The sequence below is a fragment of the Chironomus tepperi genome, unplaced genomic scaffold (assembly GCF_022539635.2).
Source record: "Chironomus tepperi strain 1889 unplaced genomic scaffold, CSIRO-AGI_Ctep_v1 contig_467, whole genome shotgun sequence".
Taxonomy (NCBI): domain Eukaryota; kingdom Metazoa; phylum Arthropoda; class Insecta; order Diptera; family Chironomidae; genus Chironomus; species Chironomus tepperi.
The window spans coordinates 500,542-522,871 of NW_027226589.1; the positions used below are offsets into that span (position 1 = coordinate 500,542).

At 27.6% G+C, this 22,330-nt stretch overlaps 2 protein-coding genes across 3 annotated transcripts; one reads left to right on the forward strand and one right to left on the reverse strand.

The window, feature by feature from the left end:
* Window positions 1–944: 944 nt before the first annotated feature.
* Window positions 945–16,805, reverse strand: LOC139099280 (putative uncharacterized protein DDB_G0282133). 2 transcript variants are annotated; one of them, XR_011545296.1, is made up of 3 exons: window positions 16,611–16,805; window positions 11,096–11,344; window positions 945–1,219 (listed from the first exon to the last, which is right to left on the reverse strand). XR_011545296.1 is itself a non-coding variant. In XM_070651700.1 (3 exons), exon 3 carries the CDS (start codon window positions 9,645–9,647, stop codon window positions 4,122–4,124), a length of 5,526 nt encoding a protein of 1,841 aa, XP_070507801.1. In that variant the 5' UTR covers window positions 9,648–10,988; window positions 11,096–11,344; window positions 16,611–16,805; the 3' UTR covers window positions 3,799–4,121. The 2 variants fall into 2 exon arrangements, 1 of the variants encoding a protein (XP_070507801.1); XM_070651700.1 differs by lacking the exon at window positions 945–1,219 and adding an exon at window positions 3,799–10,988.
* A 1,547-nt stretch (window positions 16,806–18,352) lies between these two features.
* Window positions 18,353–20,529, forward strand: LOC139099292 (arrestin domain-containing protein 2-like). The gene is made up of 3 exons (XM_070651715.1): window positions 18,353–18,658; window positions 18,992–19,550; window positions 19,702–20,529. The coding sequence occupies exons 1-3, from the start codon at window positions 18,532–18,534 to the stop codon at window positions 20,267–20,269; spliced, it is 1,254 nt and encodes a 417-aa protein (XP_070507816.1). The 5' UTR covers window positions 18,353–18,531; the 3' UTR covers window positions 20,270–20,529.
* Window positions 20,530–22,330: the final 1,801 nt, after the last annotated feature.

The following is a 22,330-nucleotide window of genomic DNA, read 5'->3' on the forward strand; positions in this document are numbered from 1 at the left end:
TATTACCCAAGAGATCAAATTTAAACTGAAGACATTAGAGTACTCAATAAACAATAGGAACTTCAATTCAAATTTTGTGAAATTTCTTGAAAGTCAAAGTGAATATTTGGTAGAATTGAATCTTTTCGGAATTATTGACTATGAAATTTTTGAAGTTATTTTTTCAAAATGTAAAAATTTGAACAAATTAAGTTTATTTCCACAAGATGGATCATATGCTTATACAGAGGAACAGCATAATTGGATGTTAACTAAATTAAGATATTTTGAAAGTAAAAATGTGAATCTGAATTTAATTTATAAAAGATTTCCAAATGTTGATTCCATAAAGTGCTCAGAAATAGATGAAGTTGAAGGAACTTTTGAAAATTTAAAAAATTTGGATGTTAAAAACCTTAAATATATTAAATTTAAATGCATAAAGCTTTCAATGTTAAAAAATTTAACAGTTGATTCAATTGATATTGGTGATTGCGAACAAATATTCATCAACTGTCCAAATATTGAAGATTTTACAGTAACTGATTGGATTAAATGTTGCGATTTGGAAGAAATCATAAAATTTTTAAAACATCTAGAAAATTTAAGAAATCTTAAAGCAAAGTTTTTAACAAGTTCTGGATTTGAATTTTTTATATGCTGTAAACCAAAATCTATAATTATGAATAAATGTGTTTATATGACCATTTGACAATGCTCCCGGATTTAACAAAACTCCAAAACATAATTTAAACACATCATTTTCAGTGTTGATAAGATTAAATTTTGACATTCCATGAGATTTTGGTAAATGGAGGACACATTTGTCCTAAACATCAGTATTCCAAAAATTGTTCACTTATTTAATGACCGCCAGCTGGGTAGTAATGCAAGAAATAAATCGTTGATAAATGTGATTCATGGCCAAGATAATTCTTAACTCTTATAAATGACTCACATCAACATATAAATAATATTTTGTTTATTAACATTTTAATTCAAAAAAACATTGACATTCACTTTAGTAAACATTTCGATCATTAACGAGATTCTGGTACCGATTCTGGTAGTGATTCTGATTCTGGTTCTGGGAATGATGGTACTAAGCATTTTGCTTCTGGGAATTCTGGGAGTATACTGCAATCACACGTAGGATCAACGATATCACTACATGGTGCACAGATCCTGAAACAGTATGCTTCATGTGACTCGCTACCAGCATTGACGGAGTTGAATATCGCTAAAAAAATTAATTTCATTAGAAATTAGATATTGGCTCTTTGAAAATTAAAATTCAGATTCTATCTTAAAAAATAAAAACTAAGAACAAACTATACTAAATCTGCTAAATGCTTTGGCAAATTATTATACATATATTATTTCAAATACTTAATTTTCCATGCATAAAATGAAGGAAAATAGTTTAATTTTGTTTTTAAAATAGTTTGTATCAAACTCGATATACATATCGAGAGTGTCATTGTTGAAAACAAATCTAAATTTCTAGGAGATTACACAAGTATTGTATGACTTCTCTGTGTACTCCCATTAGAGACCATTCATTTATTACGTAACGCGATTAAATCACCTTTTGACACGTCCTTTCCATAACAAAAATTTTTATGGAAAACTTTTTTCACTGTTTCACACATTACAAAATCTCAAACCCCCTTACCCTAAGATGGTTACGTAACAAGTGAAAGGCTTCTTATTTCTATAATAAACACACTAAAATTAATTTTGTGATACAAAAATGTAAAGTTTATTACCACATGCAATAACAAGCAATAAAAATAATTTAAACTTCATATTTTTTGAAATGATGTTTTCACTAAAAAATTCTGATTTAAACTGATGGGTAGAAAGCAAGGAACAGCATGGCTTTATATATAAATTTTAGCACGACAATTTGACAGGAAATCAGGATTTTTTTCCAATTGTGTTTTTTAAGGTCATCGGGGAAAATTTTTATGATAATATCGTGGAATTTAAAGCCATTCTTTTTTATAGTTTTGTAACTTTTGTTTTATATTATTTCTGGTGTTTCTGAAACTCAGTAGTTTTAAAACTTGTCATCTAGCAGAATAAGCTCTCAATAATATAATTTACTTTATTTGTCGTTCTTTGTTTATTTATTTCTATTATACCACTTTTTGAGTCCTTTTAGAACCCGAGTGGACATAGCTAGTATTATACATGATTAGACCAGTCATTTAAATTGCCAAAATGTGCATGCTAAGAGAACTTGACTTTCGAAACTATGTATATGCTTCACAACTGCAATCAGAAATTAACATATTATTACATTATGCATTATCTAGTTCAGTAGTGGAGAAACTGTGTGCCGCCAAAAAAATTTGGAAATCCAATAACGAAGTAAAGTTTAAAAGGCTAATTAATTGACAAGTAATTAGTAACTAATTAGTAATTGATGGGCAAGTAAATGAATATTCTTTAAGAAGCCCGAGTAACCGTTAAATTAAAATGATTTAACTATGGTGGTGTTTTATTCAAGTTTTCATTAGAAATTTTGTGTGAAAAACAATTCTCAATTATTAATGGTTTGATGGGCATGGAACTGATTTAATAATTGACTAATGTTTGCCTTCTATAAGTCATTAATCGAATTGGATTCTAATAATAGACAATCAGTTCTAAACTTTCTCATAAAACATCTATTTTATTTTTTAAATTAATTAAAATGTTCAATTTTAAACTAAAAATTACAATGTCTTTTTTTACAATAATTGGGATGTCGTGACTTTTGCATGGTCAAATTTCTATTCATAAACTTTTACTTATTAATTTCGTGCAGAAAATATTTAATAATTTTTTTATTTCTATTGTTCGTTGCTATTAATTCATGACTTTTCGACTCGTGAATTGTGGTTTTTAATTTTGAGGACATTGGCGTGCTTATCATTTTAATTAAATTTTAAAATCATTTTAATTAAACGGAAGAATTATATTGCAACGTTTTAAGATCCTTTAAAATTTATAATAATTATTTTGAATTAGTTTAACGTTACATTAATGCCAATTTAGTGAATATGTATTAAACATTTATTTAATGTTTTCCAAAGCGAGCATAAAAACAAAAATTATTGAAAACAACAATCTTTTATTTTACAAAAATATCAAAAGCCTCTAACTTATGCAACATTGAATACAATGCATTTATTTTTACACGCTTTTATTTGATTTACTCTGTCTACCTTTTACAATTTAAAAAAAAATATTCACAGTATTTTGTTTTAATCGCACATAAATTATTAATTTTAGCTTATTATTAAAATTAATTTATAAAAGAAAAAACCAATTTTTTATTGTGCAATGTATTTAAACTGCGTAAATTTTTCTTTTCAAAAACTACCCAAATATTTATATCGCAGTGTGCTTATAAATTATTTTCTTGTAATTTTGTTTCTGAAGATGGTTCATAACTGAACCGAAATATATATTAAACGCAGTTTAAATACATTGCACAATAAAAAATTGGTTTTTTCTTTTATAAATTAATTCATTGAATTGTGTAGAAAAATAATTATTAATATTATTATTAAAACTTTTTGAACTTTTTTAGCTTTAGAAATAAGGCTTCAAACTTGAGATCATTAAGATGTCAAGTTTCTGGGATTTCGCGTCTCAATTATTTTTAAATTATTAATTTTATTGAGGACATTCACTTATTACGGTCAAGAAGTGAATTCGATTTAAACAATAGAAATTCTGAACGGTTCCTTGTTAATTTTTTTAAAAAAGTTCATTATTCTGTAATAAGTAAACAGTCCAACAAGTATAAAAAATAAACAAATAAAATAATGTGCTAATTTTTTTAATTAAATGCAAGTTTATGCGTTTCTCTTATTTTGCTAAAGAAATCATTATTTTAAATCTATGAGTGATTCACAAATGTCATACATAAAAATAATTAAATTGAAGCTGAATTTGTCTTAATGAATTCGTTGCTGTGCACTTATATTCACGGAACATAAATTGACGTTTTTTGTCGTTTATCTTTAATTTTAAATAATTTCCTCCAATTGGCTTAAAAATTTCTTGCAAAACTTTTTTTAAATTTTACAAAAAAGTTGAATTTTCACAATTATGATATTTTGAATTAAGCATGTTATCATACATCGTTAAAACTCATGTTCATAATCCTCAGATAGTAAAAAATCTTTTTCAGACCTAATCGTTCCATAATTGTAAAAAACTTCCATAATATAATTTTTAATTACATTCTTATTAGGAATTATATCAGGATTTTTATCATGAAAATGATAAGTTATCGCCCTTGCCATACTTTTGAATAACTCCTTCGGATTATCAGACTCGAATTTTTTTAATTCATAAAAGACCGTCAATTCGGCGATAACAAGTTGAGAAATGTCATTTTTATTTTGTGCTCGCTTGAAATTTTGTTCATCAATTATAAGTGAAGGTGGTGATGGTGATGGTGATGACATTAAGTTCTTGTTCTTGATATGCTGAATACTTGGATTATCATTGATGAAAGACGGCTGATTAATAGGTTTAAATGGAATAGTTAGAGGAGTTTTTGGATTTTGCTTATATTGTAGTTCATGATATGAATTTGATCGTATATATTTTGGACTTTTTGACAGACAATCTTGTGATATGAGACTGATTGATCTATCAAACAATTTGCTGTCTTTAGATGAGATATTTGAAATTGTATTCACAGTTATGGAGTCATGGACAGAATGTGGACGATTTATTTCATCTCCAGAATTGAATCTATTGTCATGCAAATTTAAGTTATTATTGATATGATGTCTTTCATATCTATCGACTCTTTCACTTTTATTAAATCCACTATCAACTCTCTCATTTCTATAGCCATAAAACTGTTCATTTCTTGAATATCCTTGATTTATTCCATTCGGTAACATTCTTTCTTCAGAATTTCTTGACAATTCACGTTGTTGTTGTGATTTTTTCAGAGTAGTTGCCACTATTTGACTACAAACTCCCATCTCATCCTCACTTGGTAGATTTCGAGACTTTTTGTGATCAATTTTAGATGGTGATTTGCTGTTTTTAGACGGGCTTGATTTTTTTGATGGACTTACTCGTTTATTTGCAATTGAATCAGCAAGTGATTCTTGATATTCTGGAGTGTAACCGTCTCTAGATTTGACCGAACTAACTGATGATCTCCTGACAAAATCATTTGATAATTGTTTAGGCTCACTTACCCTAATATCATCTGATTTGTGGTCAACCGTTAAGTCAGTCAAACATGAATCGTTTTGAATGATTTGAAAGCCTACATTTTTCATGCTAATTTTGTTTAAATCAATCGCATTTTTTGATAAACCCACATTGATGCCGGCCTCTAATGACGTATTTTGAGTATTTTTTAAATTATTTGTTGGATTTTGTAGCTCCAGTGATGTTTTGTCAGTACTTTGATATGAAGTATTAGTAGGTCCATTCGATGAGTTAGGTCTTTCAATATGTATTAAAGACTCACCACAACTTTCAGTATTGTACGAGATTTCATGATTTTCCAAAATTTTAGCTTGAAAATTACATGATTTCAATTGATTGTAAGTTAAGTTTGTTTGGTTATCATAATTTGATATGTTTAAATCGGACGTGCTTGAATTCAATAAAGCTTGATGACTTTCTAAGTGAGCAGTCTGAATTGTCTTTGATTGACAAGTTTCTAAGCTAGATTGACAATTTTTTAACTTATTTTGATCGATTTTTTGTTGCTGTACAATTTCAAATACATTGTCAGTAGATTTGACTAAACTGTCTTTCCCGATTTCCAACTCTGGATCTTCGGATTCATTTATATCTTTTTTTTCTATATATTGTAATTTTTCTTCAATTTTTGATTTTTCCGTGTTTTGTATATTTCTATTTGAGCTTCTTGTCTCTATTTTCTGTCTTTTAACTTGATAATTATCGACTGATATTGACCCCCTCCTCTTTATCCTGTGCTGCTTATTTTGAAATTCCTTTTGATATTGTTCTCGTTTATTTTTTTCCATTTCTTTTAAATCTATTATATTTTCAGACATATTGGAAGCTTTATAATTATCAACATTCTGTTCTTGTGAGCTGATGTCAATGCTACGTTCCGTCAAGAAGTCTCGAAATGAATGAATATATGATGAACAGCCATCATCGACTTTATGAAACTTATTAGGACTTTTAGAGATATAAGGTTGGTTTATTGTAATTGGTTGTACATTTGATGTGCTCAAATTGTTTGAAATATGAATGTTTTTTGGTAAATTTTGGATTGAGGATGCGTAATTCGGAGAATATGGAATTGGATTAGTGTGATTTATTATTGGTTTTGATATATTTTCACTAATATTCACTGGATTCTCTTTGTAATTTGTCATATTTTGATGAGATTTTGGGGGATCGTGAATAAAATTTGAAATTTTCTTGGTGAATTCTTTTCTTTTTGTCAAAATTTCAGGAGTTCCTTCAAGAATTTTAATCGTTTCCTCCAAATCCATCAATTCAGAATTTGCTGATTTTTGAAATTTATTACAACATTCCTCACATTTCGTAGCAGTCATATTTGATTCATTTTCAATATATATCTTCAGCTCATCATCATAATGACCATGATTCAAACTCTGCTTTGCCAATTCATTGCTCTTATCAACTTTGCAAATACAATTTATATTTTCTGACGCAACATGTTCATTTACACATAATTCCTTATCAATGACATTTTTATCAGTCAATATTTTATCAGTTAAATTTTTATCATGATTTTGAACATTGTCATCGGCGCTAGTTGTATACTGACTACTGATTAAGTTCATTTTGTCGGAGTTTACATTGTTTGATTCATGTTTTATTATATTACGCACAACTGAGCTTTGATAATCATCAATGTCTGTCTCATTCTCTGATATATCTGAATCATTTTCTACTTTAATATCATTAGTTGGAATAATCACTTTATCAACGTCTGTACCGTTTTGAACATGTTGAATATTTTTATCAATTTTAATGTCGGATTCAATTGTGGTTTTATGTACATCAGTTGAATTATTGTGTTGTTCATTTTGACTAATACTTTTGTCATTTTGATTATTCAGAAAAATGTTTTCATTCGAAAAATTATTTAAAGATTCATTGCCGTCTGCTAATGATTCATTTATGCCACTTGTGTAGCATGGAATAATCGGAATATGAAGCAATTTTCGAGATGCTTTCTGAATTTTATTTTGTTTGAATTTTTCATTAAATTTGCGAGCAAATTCATGAAAGTCTGCTTCAGAAATTGGTACCGTGTTTTGAAGTTCATCGATAGGTTCTGATTCTGATAAATTGAGAAAATCTTGAAGTTCTGATGAAATACTAATATTATCAGTTGAAACAGACAAATCTTTTGATAATTCTGATGACGATCGACGATTGTCTCGTGAGTTTGGTGGAATATTGTGAACTCTTGGTGACAATTCATAGGTTTTTGATGGGGATTTAAAAATATCATTAGATATTGATATTATATTACCTTTACTTAAGCCTGACTCGTTCACATTTTGGGTGCTGCTAAATTTTTTCAATAAATCCTTGGATGATTCGTCAAATTTTTTTGAAGTGACTTCAAATCCCGTTGAACTTTGACTATTATCACTTGTAACTTCATGATTTTGTTGATTATTTAATTGTTGTTCTGTAGATATCGTAGAAAATGGTAGAACATCCTCTTGAGATTTCATAAGAAATTCTTGTGACTTGGATAATATTTCTTTAAAATCATTCAATATATCCGTTGATTTTATGACTTCCTTAAATGTACCCTTGTCGGTGGAATTTTCGTTTTTAAAATTTAAATCAATTAAACTTTCCGATGAGCTAATTAAACTATTTCTTGATTTATTGATCATTTCTTTAGACTTTTCTGAAATATCTCCAAATTTTATCAAATTTTTACATGATTCAGCTATATTGCTTTGAAAACCTTCTTTTAAACTATTGCAAGAGATAACATTATCTCCAAAATTTGTAGATTCTTTAGAAATTTTCGTATGATTCAGCAAAGTAATTCTGTTTGATGATTCATACTCTACATGATTTTCCAATACATCAGCAATAAGGTTGTCTACATGATCACATGAATCTTTCATTTTATCAACAAAATAATCACGTGATACCTTCAAATTTTCCTCTAATCGTATAAAATCTTTCTGAATTTCCATCAAACTCTTTCCAGGCATTTCATCGGGTGACTCTATGTAATCAACCACCACATAGTCATCCGACTTTGTTCCGTCAATATTAATCGTTAAATTCTGATTGACAGGATTTTTAGTTGATTTTTTGTAGATGAGTTTTAGGAGTTTATTATGTTTATCTTTGTGTGAAGATAAGAAATTTAATTTCGTTGAATCTGAAGGATCATTCTCGTATCTCTGACCGTTTTCTATAGATGTTTGACTTTGACAGCTATCTGATCTTGCCATAGACACTCCAGAATCTGAGCTATCATTCCTTATAAATCCATCACGATGAGTGTCAAATCTTTTCGAGTATAAACCATTTGTATCTACCAGTTGATCAGGTTTTGTCGTTGAATGGACATCAGTTGATTGAGGTGGTGACATTTGATATTTTTTTTCTTCAAAATCAAACTCAAAATTTTCAACTTGAATCCCAACATTCACACCGTTCTCCATCTTTTTGTTGCTCATATTTTTCTTCTTGGCGTCAGTTAATTCGGCTATTCTAACAGTCAATTCCACATTTCTGTTATTTGTCGCCTCTAATATCACTCTCGTCACAGTAATATCATTGTGCGCTTCTTGTAGCTCCTTTCTTAATTTTGCTATTATATCTCTTTTATTTTCTAAAGCAAGTTTAAGCTTTGTTGTTTCATCTTTATGAAATTGTATCAAATCAATCTCTTTAAGTTGCATCTCCTTAATTTGTCGACAATGATTATCCTCAATCTCTAATAATTCTCTTTCGTGTTTAATCTTTAGTTCTGTTATATCACTTTCTCTGTTCATTACATCAATTTTTGACTCTTTAAGTCGTAGTTCTTTTTCGTCTAGTCGCTCTTGTAGGTCATTTAGACGCTGTTGAAAAGGAATAAATGGTCGATTATTATTGTTATTGGTATTTCCATTATTGTACCTTTGGTTCTTGTCATACCAATTATTATTATTCCTATTTTGATTATTATTAAAGTTGTTACGGTTGTTGTTGTTTTTATAGTTATTATTATTATTGCTATTATTATCAATATTATTATAATTATTATTATTATTATGAAAATTTTTTTTATGGAAATTATTTTTATTTCCAAAACTATTTTTATTATTGAAATTATTATTTTTATTATTAAAATTATTATTTTTATGATTATTGTTGAAATTATTTTGATTATAATTGTTCTGATTTTGACTGTTAAAATGATTATTGACACCAACGTTTGTGTAAGGATTTTTACAATTTTCAATTGGATCTAGCTTTAAAATATCATCGTCATGGTCATTTTGACTGTCACAACTGACGCGTCGCCTTTTGCGACCATTGGTTACGCTATTAATTTGGACTTTTCCTGGTGAATTGTTTCCATTACTAATTTGTCGTTTATGACACACTGTCGGTGATTTATTAGAATCGCAGCTACTTTGAGATCGTGTATCTCTATCCATATTTATAATGTTTAAATGACGTAAAATCAGTAAAAAATATTTGGACTTAATTTGAGTATTAATATTTTTAATAAGTGTTCTTCACAGCTTGATTGTTGAAATTTGTCATTATTAGTGTTTGATGAGTTGAAATGCAATTGAATTTGATATTTTGAATGTCATTTAGGCAGGATTTTTTTAAATGCAATTGATGAGTTTTTTCAAATATTTTTTGAAATGAGACACATTTCTGAAATTTTTATCATATTTGTACGTTTTTGATGATAAATCTTTTTTTATTCTTTTTAATCTCTACAAAAATGCCGATGCTCTTTCAAGGCCGATGTGCAGTTATCTGTTTTAGAAAAGTTGATGCAATAATAGTTTTATCAATAACTATCCAAATTTAAATTTATGTTCGAATATTTAATTTCCTTTGATTTCTTTTGCAACATAGTCTTAACAGTATTGTTCAGCATTGGAAAACATTATTCTGAACTTAAGGTAACGAAAGCACTTGATGTTAAAATCTATTCAAGATTAAATTTTTTATATGGTTGTTCTGTTTAATTTGGCAACAGTTTTAGTCTTAAATCAATAAATTTGAAATTTACTTTTTGTTTTTAAGTCCAAAAGATAAGTCCATAAAATTTTCTTAATTCATGCTTAAAATTTCAATATCTGGATCCTTATTATTCTTTGATTTACAATGTCCTTAAAATTTCCTTCTATTTTGGAACCATGTAGTCTCAGCATTCAATTGATATTAAATTCAATCCATTTGTTTTGCTCATCGAATTCATAAACGAAGATTTGCACAAAAATTTCAAATGTTTTCAATTCTGATTGAACTATTCAAAATGTATGACGTGTCCTTTTAAAATCAAAAGATTTTTTTTCATGCTCCTACATGCGCGAGTTTTTGAACTCGACTAAAATTTGTACTTATTTTTGTAACTAGCAATCTTAAATCGTTATTTTTGCTATCTTAAAAGATAAGCTATTATTGCTTATTGCGTCGAAAATATAGATGTTTTAAATCGCTTTATTCCAGAATTTTCATTAATAATTTCTATGAATCAGCTTTATTCTTAAGAAATTATAAATTTGTTCGAACTTTTCTAGCATATTTTGTATTAAAGGTCTTGTCTTATATTCCTGATTACTGTTATCAATTAATTGCTCCTTAGATGAAATTTTGTTAAATTATCTCCGTTTGCCAAAATTCATAAAGTCGACGATTTTTTTCCTGTTGATTTTTTAATAAAACTAAGCGAATTCATTTCCAAAATGACTGAATTTTGACAATTTTTGTTGTTTGTATAAATTTATTTGCGGACGATGACTAATATGTTCTGTAAACTGTAGGAACGTTGTGGTAATTACTTTGGTTAATTTTGATCTTGCTTTTAGCTTTTTTTCAGTTTAGAATCCAAATTTTGAAAATCTATACAATGATAATTTCTTACATTTAGCTTCAAATTATATACATTTGCGTATTTTCTGTGTCTTTCACATGTCTCCTGATCATCCAATATTTATAAATAAATCTACAAAGTATTTTTCTTTTTTTCTTTGCTTCTTTCCTGTTTGACAGCTAAAATTGTACTAAATTGTTATTTTTTCCGATCTTCAATATTTTCTCTCTTTTATACAATTGACGCACTCTCTTGACGCTCTCTTCATTACTCCAGTTTTAAGTCTTTCATCAGTATCAACTGAAATGAGAATAAATAGAAGAAAATTTTGAGATAAATTTTTTTGTGTGTCTAAAAATTATGTGAATATAAGAACTGTCGTTCAAGGTTAATCCATTTTATATTCAGTTTGATTGAGAATATCAATAAAATATTTTTTTTTCAGAGAATTAGTTAATTTTGATACCTGAATTGTGTCTTGACAGTGTTTTGAATAATGACAAACAAAGACAGATTTTCACTTTTATCTATTCATTCAACAAGTGGATATAATTTTTGATTTACAAAATGTTTTCTTTATTTATTTGGCATTATTTTTATCTTCTTATTCTTTCAAGATTCTTGTTCTTCAATTTGACAAATTCACAAGATTGAGTGTATTAAATTTAGAAATTTTTAAAATTTAGTGCAGTGATTGATATCCTGTGATGAATTGTTAATTGTATGTAAAAACTAATAAATAATTGAAATTTTAATAGCATAAACTAAAGTGTGCAATAGTCAAAAAAGTTTAAACAACACTGTTCTTAAACGTTTCATAACGTATGAAAATTAAGACATTAATATTGATTTGAAGTTTATTAATGAGTATGTCATTAAATATTCATGGTACAAGGATAACATTGACAAGAATAAAAGTTTTTCCTCAACTACTTTTTTAAACGTGTAAACTTTTGTTCATTACTTCAAATTAATATTGGAAAGGATACAAGATTTAGATTAAATTGAATAACAAAATATTATTGAAATGAGAAGTAAATTCGAGATTGTCTTGACTTTTCATCTTGAACTTTTTTTTTAATGAATCAGCTTGTCAATTTAAATTAATTGGAAATTTGATAAGGCAATCATGAATTTAACGAGGGTTTTTTTTTAAATATTTCAATTGAAAAAATGAACCTCATAATTTTTTTAACCAAAACTACTTAAAATTTTCGCATCATAATATAATATTGACTTAAAATTGTAACACTTCAAAGATTTAAAATATTTTCGAAATTTCCTTAGGAAAAGAGGTTTGAAAATTGAGTTAAAATTCGACCAAATAACTCGAAGAAAATTATGTTAAGTACTAAACAGTGACCTGAATAAAAGCGCATAATGAAAAAGTCTGAGTGCAGTAATAAAATCAATTATTTTTGTCAAACATGAGTGATCATTTAATGTATTTCAGATGATTCAAATTGCAAAATATGGTGAAATATATTGCAAAAACACTTCTTATTACTTCATAACAAATGTAAATAAATTTCATCATTAATTATAAACAACCAGTGTAGCACCCCGAAAAGTATTTTGGGAAGAACATAGTTCTCTTAATTTACAATTCCAAATAGATCATTCGGGCTTATATGGGAATGATCAATGGGAACATTTAGTGAATCTTATATTTCTATTATGTCACTCCACCGTTTAAAAAATTCTTATGATAATGGGGCATGACTTAATGCGGAATGAAAAATTAAGACTTTTTTTATTAATACTAGAATAATCCCCCACCAAGCATGGTGGGAAGATTTTAATCTAACGAATAGTCGGACTTCTATTGGGATTTATTTATCAAGCTTGTTTATAGGAGCAAATCTCAAAAAGTTTCACAACTATGGTAAAAACAATTTGATGTTTATGTAAAAAGGGCGGACCTTAGAGCGGAATGACAGAACGAAGGACAGAGGGATAATCTATAATGCTTAGACTTTCTTTTAATTTTATTCTACACTATCACAGTCTATACCTTGTGATTGGTTATAACATAACATGTTTTTATTGCTTTAAAGATTTTTCATTTTATTGTTTTATAGTTTAACTTTTTATATTTAAATTTACATCATCGGGGCTTGATTATTTAAATTATTTAAGCCGAATATATAGCTCACTAATGAGTTTCTGTAAACGACGATCCGCATTATGTATGTAATTCATTGCATTTTCATTTGAATAACAAGACATGATCTTTAAAATTTTAAGGGTATTTTTAAAAAAAAAGTTTATAATTTCACTTTGATTGGCTGTATAGCTGGGTGAGACGGCAAGATTCCAACAACCAGGTTAGATAGCTCGAATTTGAAACATGAATTCCGGATTATCGAGTTACTGACTTATTGCTTGATTTGAAAGCTCAAAATGGCGTAGGTGCATGGACCCGACGGAATATTCCGAAATATTCCGTTTGAATTTTTTGTTGAATTTGACGTTTTTAAGCATTGAATTTTAAAAAATTTATTTGCATTTTACCGCGAGATGATTTAAAATTACCTTCAGTACATTTTTGTCCCAGCCATCATCAATTGGCGATAAAAACACGAAATAACGAAAATCAATTTGATTTTCCAATAAGTTTACAAAAATTAAAGGATTTTATAACGGTTGCTAAAAGTTTAAATTTATTGATAGCATGCTTAGGAAATGTATTTCTTCTGTTGGAAAAGAAAGTAATGCATAGAAGGGTTTCTTGAAGCGGTTTATTAAAAACCGCACAAAACCTCAAAATGTAACATAAATTTTTAAAATTTTCCTTTTGAAGGTTCCGGGTTCAAGCTCAGGAGTGAGATGTATTTTTTCCGTTTTTCAATTATTTTTATCCCGATAAATTTTCGGGATCGTTATCGGGACTGAAATTTTCGGGAATCCCCTAAAAATCACGGGATCTCGAAAAATACCTGTAATTTATCATTGTAGCGAAGTTTTTTGAAATTTTTAATAACGAAAATCGATTAAATAGACATTATTAACATATATAAGCTGTTAAAATCTAAAAATGACCTAACAATTGGAAAACAATCCCGATCCCGATTTTTGGGATCTCGATCCCGAAAAATCCCGGGAAATCGCGATCCCGATCCCTTTTGCGAGAAAGCATAAATCTAAATATGAATAAAAATCAAATTTTCGATTTTTCTAAAAAAATTATACATTTTCCATTTCAAAATTTTCAAAATTTAACAACAATTAGATTCTTCTAAACCTAATTCTTTAAATTAGGAAACACCAGATGGTCAGAAAAAATCCAGCCCTTTGTTGTTGTGTGTCGTTCACTTGAGATCCAGTCGTGCTACAGTATTGTGTCACGAGCATAGCTTGAGGAAGGAGAATAGAAGGGTTTGCGTGCTCATAGCTTTTTTACTAAAAATTAAAACAAAATAATAATTTTTATTGATTGCTGTATCAAATAATGTTTAATACTTACTTGTAATTCATAAAAAAACGGTAGTTGGAATATTTTTTCCAAAATTATTTACTTAAATTTTACTATAATTTTCTTTTAAAAAACTATAAAAATTCATAATATTAAACAAAATTTATGAAATAGATCAAATATATTTTTATTAAAATTAAATTTTTTAAATATGATTTGATTTTTGTTTTGATCATTAACAAATATTCTACAATTTGCAGCACATTGCTTCTTTATATTTATTGATGTGTAAGACACAAAAAGAGTAACAAGTTAAGATTAGCCTTGAAAAGTCGAATCGAATATTGGACAAGAGAAAGAGAAATAATATGAATCTGTGAATATATTTGTGTATAATAGTCATGATGATAATTTTACTGTTCAATACTGGTTACTCCAATAGTTCTAAATTTATTGTTGGTATGAGTGATTAAATGCACTTAATAGCAAATGATATTTTTTAAATTTACTTTTTCCAGTAGTTTATTCCAGTATACGTAACATAATTAATTTAAATTTGGACCAAGAAAATCTACGTAATTTAATTTTTCAGATTTATTATTCCGATAATAAAAATAAACTTCATAACTAGAAAACAAGAACTTGTGTCTTGACCCAAAAATTATTTTCAAAACCATTATTCTATAAATACCATAACTGATAAGAATTCTCAAAATTTCACGCCTTTTTCGTCAAATTTTGTATTTTAATTCCTTGAAAATATAATTTTGAAAAGTCACAAAATATTATGTTATCAAATATTTGTTAATTAAGAGCAGTGCAAGCGCACAATTATATTGTGTGCCGGTATCCATGCTTGAAATCAACATCGATTTTGTATGAATTGGCTAGTCAAATTGTCTTGGAGCTCTATACAATTTTTTTTTATTAAACTTTGATGGATAAGATACTGTTTTTTTTAGAAATAAAAAAGAACTTTTTTCGTTTAAGAGTTTAAACGTTTGGTCGAAACTGATTAAAAAACTAGATTACACTGAGTAAATTTGGAAAATTTTCTAAAAAGTACTTTTTTCTTAATCTTTCTATTTGAGACAAAAAATGCTAATGAAGTGACATGTTCAGAGTTCGATGATGTAGATGTTGGGAATTATTATGGTGCAATTTCAGTGAATGGCGTTCATTTGGGTTTCCCTCCAATCTCGTTACAAAACATACAAATGAATTGCCCCAAAAACTTGCACTGATCAACAATAATGCGCTGCAGTCGCATGATAAGGTTGAGATTTTTTTTTCACTACATTTTTTGGTTTTTGGTTGGAATTTCACTAAATTGAAATTTTAAAACAATTTTTTTGACATTTTTTACAACTTGTAAATTTTTCTTAAGTTTTTTCGTTATAAAAATAGCACGAAATTATCTCGGGTATTTTGATTATCACCTTTTTATAGCCACGTAAAAAAAATCAATGAATATTCAGAATTGTGTATCTTATTTACTTGTCCAACACATGATACAATCACGCATTCTGAATCCAATTCATAATCAACTCGTGTCTTGTATTATACATACATATTACAATTTTTCATTACATGATTCATGTTTTGAGGTATGTAAAAATGGATATTATCGAATTAGCACATTTGTAAAAAATTTCATGAATTTTTAATGAAATTTGAAGATAAAATTGTTCATTTTCAATTTGATTTTTTGAATTTTTTGTTCGTTTTGACAAGTTTTTTGTCGAATTAGAGGAACAACGACTTCGGTTGTTTTCTTTTTATTTCCGTATTGAACAACTTAGTACTAGGACCTGTTTAGCATCATTGGACTTATACTTTTTTTAAAAATAAGTTTTCTGATTTAGATTTTTACTCAAACTTTTTTCTAATTTTCCATTTTCACATTTTACTTTTTTAATTGTGATTTTCAAAAAAAAATTAACGATTAACTATTGAAATGAGGAATTCCAAAACTTTTCAACTTTAAAACATTGACTAAAACACAATTCAGTTTTCAAAAGTTAATAAATTAATAAATATAAACTCAATCATAAAAAGAAACATAACTTCAGTCTGAGATACTTGTGACGTAATTTTTTTTATTATTATTAAATGATTAGGTCTGACCATATTCACATTTTATTTCTTTACCTTCATTCAGTTATTCATGTTTTAAAAAACATTTATAAATGAAGTTATTTTTTTTTTAGGAATCTCAATGCACGTGCATAATTTTTGACACTTGTTCACAGTTTCCTGACTTATTTAATCTTTTTGATAACAACTTCTTCACAATAATTGAAATTTTTTTCAAATTAAATAATTTTTGTTGTGCATTCAGTGAAATATACAGAGAGACTGAGAGCTGAATTGGTTAAATATACTTTAATATTTCATAAAGGCTTACGTGTATTTTTTGTCAATGCTCATTCTCATTTATTTTTATCGAGCACAAAGTTTCCGCTCATTTTTATTAATTCAACATTTTGAGAACTTGTGGTATAGTAAAAGCTCACATATGGATAGAAAAATTTCCGAATTTTCCATGGAATTAAAAAAAATTCCCACGGAATTTAATTGCTTACATCCTTATCTAGTGCACAACAACTGAGAGAATCAGTTTGACAGTAAGGTAAATGTATCTTCAAATCTTTTTTAGGTGATGATTTTTTTCTTCAAATTATGATTAAGATCCTTTATATACCGCAAAGCAGCTTTCAATAAAATTAGTTATATTTGCTTTTACCAACTCTGAGCCATGTCACACTTTGGTTGGAAAAAAATTTACGGTGGTTTTTTGTGGAAATAAAACCTAAATGTAGAGAAAATATTTGGAAATTAAAAAAATTTCTAAGACAAAACGACAACTGAGATGAATAATACAGTGTTAAATGTTGAATTATTATTATCAATACAATTATAATTTTAGCAAAAGTAAATTAATATTAATAAAGTTGTTTTGTGAGTTGTGCTTAATTTTATTTTTAGCTTTTATATTTATCTGTAAAGTTAATTAAAACGTTATCGTTTGTTGTTTGAAAAAAAAAATTGACAATTCTGTGACGTTTGAAAAATTAAGTAGCTGTGAATTTTAATGACAATTGTAAATATTTATATTTGATAAGTACGTATCATATTAATTAAAACAGTAAATGTTGAGAAAATTATTGATAATAATATGTGATGAATTAATATTTTTGGTATCGCGAGACCACTTACAAACTTTTAAAAACAATAAAAAAAATAATCAAAAATAGGGTTTAAATGAAACCGTTTTTTATTATTGTCTTTTTATTTATTTCATTCTATACGTAAGCAATTAGTTGATTAAAAAAAACCCCAATTTTAAGGGAAACAAAGTCTTCTGACGAACTGTGTGAATGAAGATTTTAAGTTTCGGAATAGAAAATGTTTATTCTATTTTTCAAAAATTAAATTTTGAGATTAATTAGATCTTCAATTTATGACAAAAATTTCGTGATCCCCCATCTCATTTTACAAATTTTGTTAATATCTTATTATTTTAATCAATTTACTTAGAATCGCTAAATTTACACCAACATCATCAATTAGCTACCAGTATAATAAGCATCAATAAAATCAGGCAATAAAAATCTTCTCTTAAGAGCTGCTACCATAAATCATATTTTTACTCTTTTCATTTTACGTTTATCACAACATTTTAATTCTTATCAGTTTATTGCCGTCAGTTGTATCGATAACTGGTTGTGTCAAAAAATAACCAAAGTTGCACTTTTGTCGTTGATATGGACATTTTTGAGAGAGATTTGGAAGAGTAAAGAAGTTTTTTGACAATTTTTTATAACTTCTAGGAAATATTTTGTTTTTAAATTTTTAAAATTGATTTTATAATATTGAAAGAAAATTCAAGAGTTTTTCAAATAATAAAAACTTTTTTAAATAGTTGTCTTAAATTTTGCTTTCCATTAGTGACATTATTTTGAGACTAAATGTAAATATTAAAATTTGTTACGTTATTTTAAAGATTATCAAATTGCAAAAAAGTACAGAGACAATTTAAGAAAAAAAGTGAAATAAAAAATATATAAAAATGCATTGCAACTTACATTTTGTAAACAGTTTTTCAAATTTTGTAAATCGTAAGAGAATCTGCAGTCCAGGAGATAATGTTAAAGTGACAATTGATCTCCATTTTAAGCAGGCTACTAAAGTTGATGGTAAGATTTATTTAAGGTTTAGACATTCATTAGAATATTGTAAATTTGCTAAATACTTCACATTTAGACTAAAAAAATTATACAATTTTAAAAAAAGTTAAATCAAAAAATATGAAAACCAATTTAAGCTTAGTAAAGGTTGGAATATAAAACCTTTTTTATTTTTACTTTTTAATCACATTATTCCAAGAAATTACTGCACAGAACTTGAAGTTGACTTGGTTCAATCTATTTTTTCATACAAAATGGGAGAAGACTTTAAGCTCTACATATTACATAAACAGATTAATCGATTATTACTTCTATCTAAATAAAAAAAATTCATTTTAATAGAGGTTTCGCTTCATCTTATCGGAATTGCCAAAAACAAATTCATGAAGCAACGACCTGGAAGCACCGGTAAACTTCTCACTGGCAGTATTGAATTAATTAACAAGAAAATTGAAGTCGTTAAAAATGCAGACTTTACAACCGGAATGCACAAGTTTCGAAGTTCGTTTTTACTTCCAAAAAATTTACCGTCTAGTTTCAAGTTTGAAAATAATGCAACAAGCAAGCTAACAAGATGGAAAAAGACTGGATGTACAATAAAATACAAAATTCAAGTTTCAGTTCAACGACCAAATAGTCCAACCAAAAAGTATGAATATCCTATTGAGCTTGTTAGACTGTTAGACTTAAATGAAGTTGTTCCCTCGTTGAACAAGCCACGAGAAGTAAAAACTACAAGTGCTAATGGAATTTCCAAAGATTTTGTAATGACAGCTGTGATTCCTCAAAGAGGATATTGTAGTGGAGAGGACATAACCTTAAAATTATTGGTTGATAATGGATCAACTGTGCATGTCAAAGGCATTGATATTTTGCTGGTGCAGAAGATTATACTGGCAAGGTGAGTTTGAGATTACATATTATCATATCTTGTGGACTAAGAGTAACTGAATATATTCAAAAAAATTCCTTGATAAACTAATGTCGAACGGAAGTTCAAGTTAAATTAAAAATGAATTATTTTCCGTTATTTCTTCACAAACTTAATCTAGCATCATCAATAAAGAGCCTTTAGAAAAAGAAGAGGAAGAGTGGGCCATAACAGAGGCAACAGAAGAATGCGAAGAAGTCCCAGCTGGTGAAAAACGAGAATTCATCAAGGTCATCAAAGTTCCACCACTCCATCCAGACATCGACAATTGTGATCTAATTCAGGTTTGCTATCGAATATGGATTCGTGTTAAAACAAATGAAATTGGAAAACGAGAAACTTTAATAATTCCAATTATAATTGGAAGTGTCGAGCTTAAGAAACCAGAAGTGTCAAAACCAGGAGAATCAACAGGCAAAAAGACAAAATTGACACTGAATTTAAACAACACTGATCAGTCATTAAAACACAATTCAAACGTTTGTACCTGTACATGCTCATGTGCTCACTGTTCAAGAATCAAAATCGTAACTGTTTCTGATCTTGGCAGTCCGGATGGCTCATGTGCACCAGTTTCTCCTGATATTCCACAAACTCCACTTTCACCAAGCGTAATGAACTTTGACACTGCACCGGCTATTATGATTACATCGATTACTCCTGAGGGGGTTGAAGAAGAAGCAAAATAGATTAAATGTTCATTATTTTACAAGAAATATTTGAAATTTTGGTAATAATTACAATGTGAAGCCACAAATGGGCAATAAAAGTCGTGTGTCTGCACAAAATATCCATGCATGATAAAACATATCACTATCATCAATATTATTGACACAAAAGCTACTATTATATATTTATATCATTATTATTGCTGTAAAAAGTTTTAAGTATTTTCATTTAATTTTGTTGTCATGACGTCAGAACTTATCAGAATTGAAATAAAGTTAGATTAATTTATGAAAACAATAAGTGGTTTTTTGCTATCAAGCTTTAAACAATTTTTGCTATCGTCTTATCGAATAATTCAGTTTATGTGATTTCACTCGTGATTCAATCCAAATGGAAAACGAATGTTGCACGTTTTAATCGTATATGTACATTAAACTGACAAAAATATAACAACTCTTGTGTGGACGTGATGATAAATTGATTAATATTGGAAATAGAAGTAAATGTGAAGGTCACATTGTGGATATAAAGGCTTATAAGCTTTCAGAGCTTTTGAATATTTCGCCATAAAGGAGACGAAAAAAATTGTCGAGTCATTAATTTTTGTTTACGTTTGGACTGCATGAAAATTTGCTTATTAGATGTTAATAATGTGCAGTCATGATCTTATGTTGGATCCGAAGTCAAAAATAAATCGAGATTCAAAATTGAAAATATATTTTATCGACAATAACGAAAATTACATGGCGTGTATTTGCATGCTCTTCGTATCGATTCCCATGTTAAGCTTCTCATTTGATGTCAACACTGTTGTTTTTATGTTCATCAGCTGTGTATATATATTGTACTCAAGATAATATCGTGCAAATGAAAATAAATAATTTTTGTCAACACTTTATTGTTTTTCATATATATTTCGGTAAAAAGCAGTGACAAAATTTTTTATTATTTAACAACTTGATATCTAATCTTTTATATTTTTAACTGTTTTCTTTATCAATTATTGAGTTGTATATAGAAAGGTTGAACATAAAAAAGTTTGATAACAATACTCATCGAGGACCTTTGCTTGACAGTTTTATTTTGGTTTATTTAGGTTAAAAATAAAAAGAAGAAGGAAAATTAGGGATTCAAGTTGAGTTTCTAATTATGATTTAAATACCTTTTTTGGGATATTTGAAAATTTCAAGTTGAAAATCTAAGAGATTGAAATTTTTACTTATTAATTCTAACGAAAATTTTAAGTAGATCCAGAGTCATCTTTTTCAATAAAATTTATCAATTTATTAACAACAATTATTTTTTTTTTACGATTAGTCGATTTTACATAATAAATGAATGAAAATATCCTTTGGATTGAATTGGGAGTTTGCTATTGAAAAATTTTATCTACCACCCAAAATGTAAGCCGAATTTCAACCTAACACCTTCATTTGATAACACAGACAAAAAAATTCGGATATCTAAACATTTTATTTCCATTATCAGTACAATGATAAACACATAAAACAAAAATCAGTTATTTATTTTTAGTCGATACAATAACCTACAAAGTGAAACACATCAATGAAGTGCGAAATTGAGCTGCGGAGAAATCAAAATAGAATATTTGCGGCTGGTGAAGTATTTAGTGGTGCTGTAGTCTTAAAGTTTAGTGATGCATCTTTAATAAATGGTTTGTAAATGTTGGTGAAAATGTGACCTTTTATTAAATCTTTTTTTCACGTTGAGTGCTATATTTTAAAAATATCTTAAATTATCGTGGCTTAAGTTGAATTAGCATATAAAATCCATTTTTCAAAATGTTAAAAAATATCAAAATTTGGGTATCAATATTATAATGATTTTAAGGTCTAAAATCGACTGTGGCGGGAAAATAATAAAACTTAACTTTGAATTCACAATTTTCCACATTTTCAAAGTTATTTACAAAGATTTGGAAAACAAACCGTTATCTATTAAAATCTTTAGTGATAAAAAAGATATGTGGAATTTTAGATAAAAAAAAATTTGGAATGCAATTAAATGTGTGAGAAATAGGTGGACACAGGAGATTGATTTTTGGTATCAGTTATTGAAAT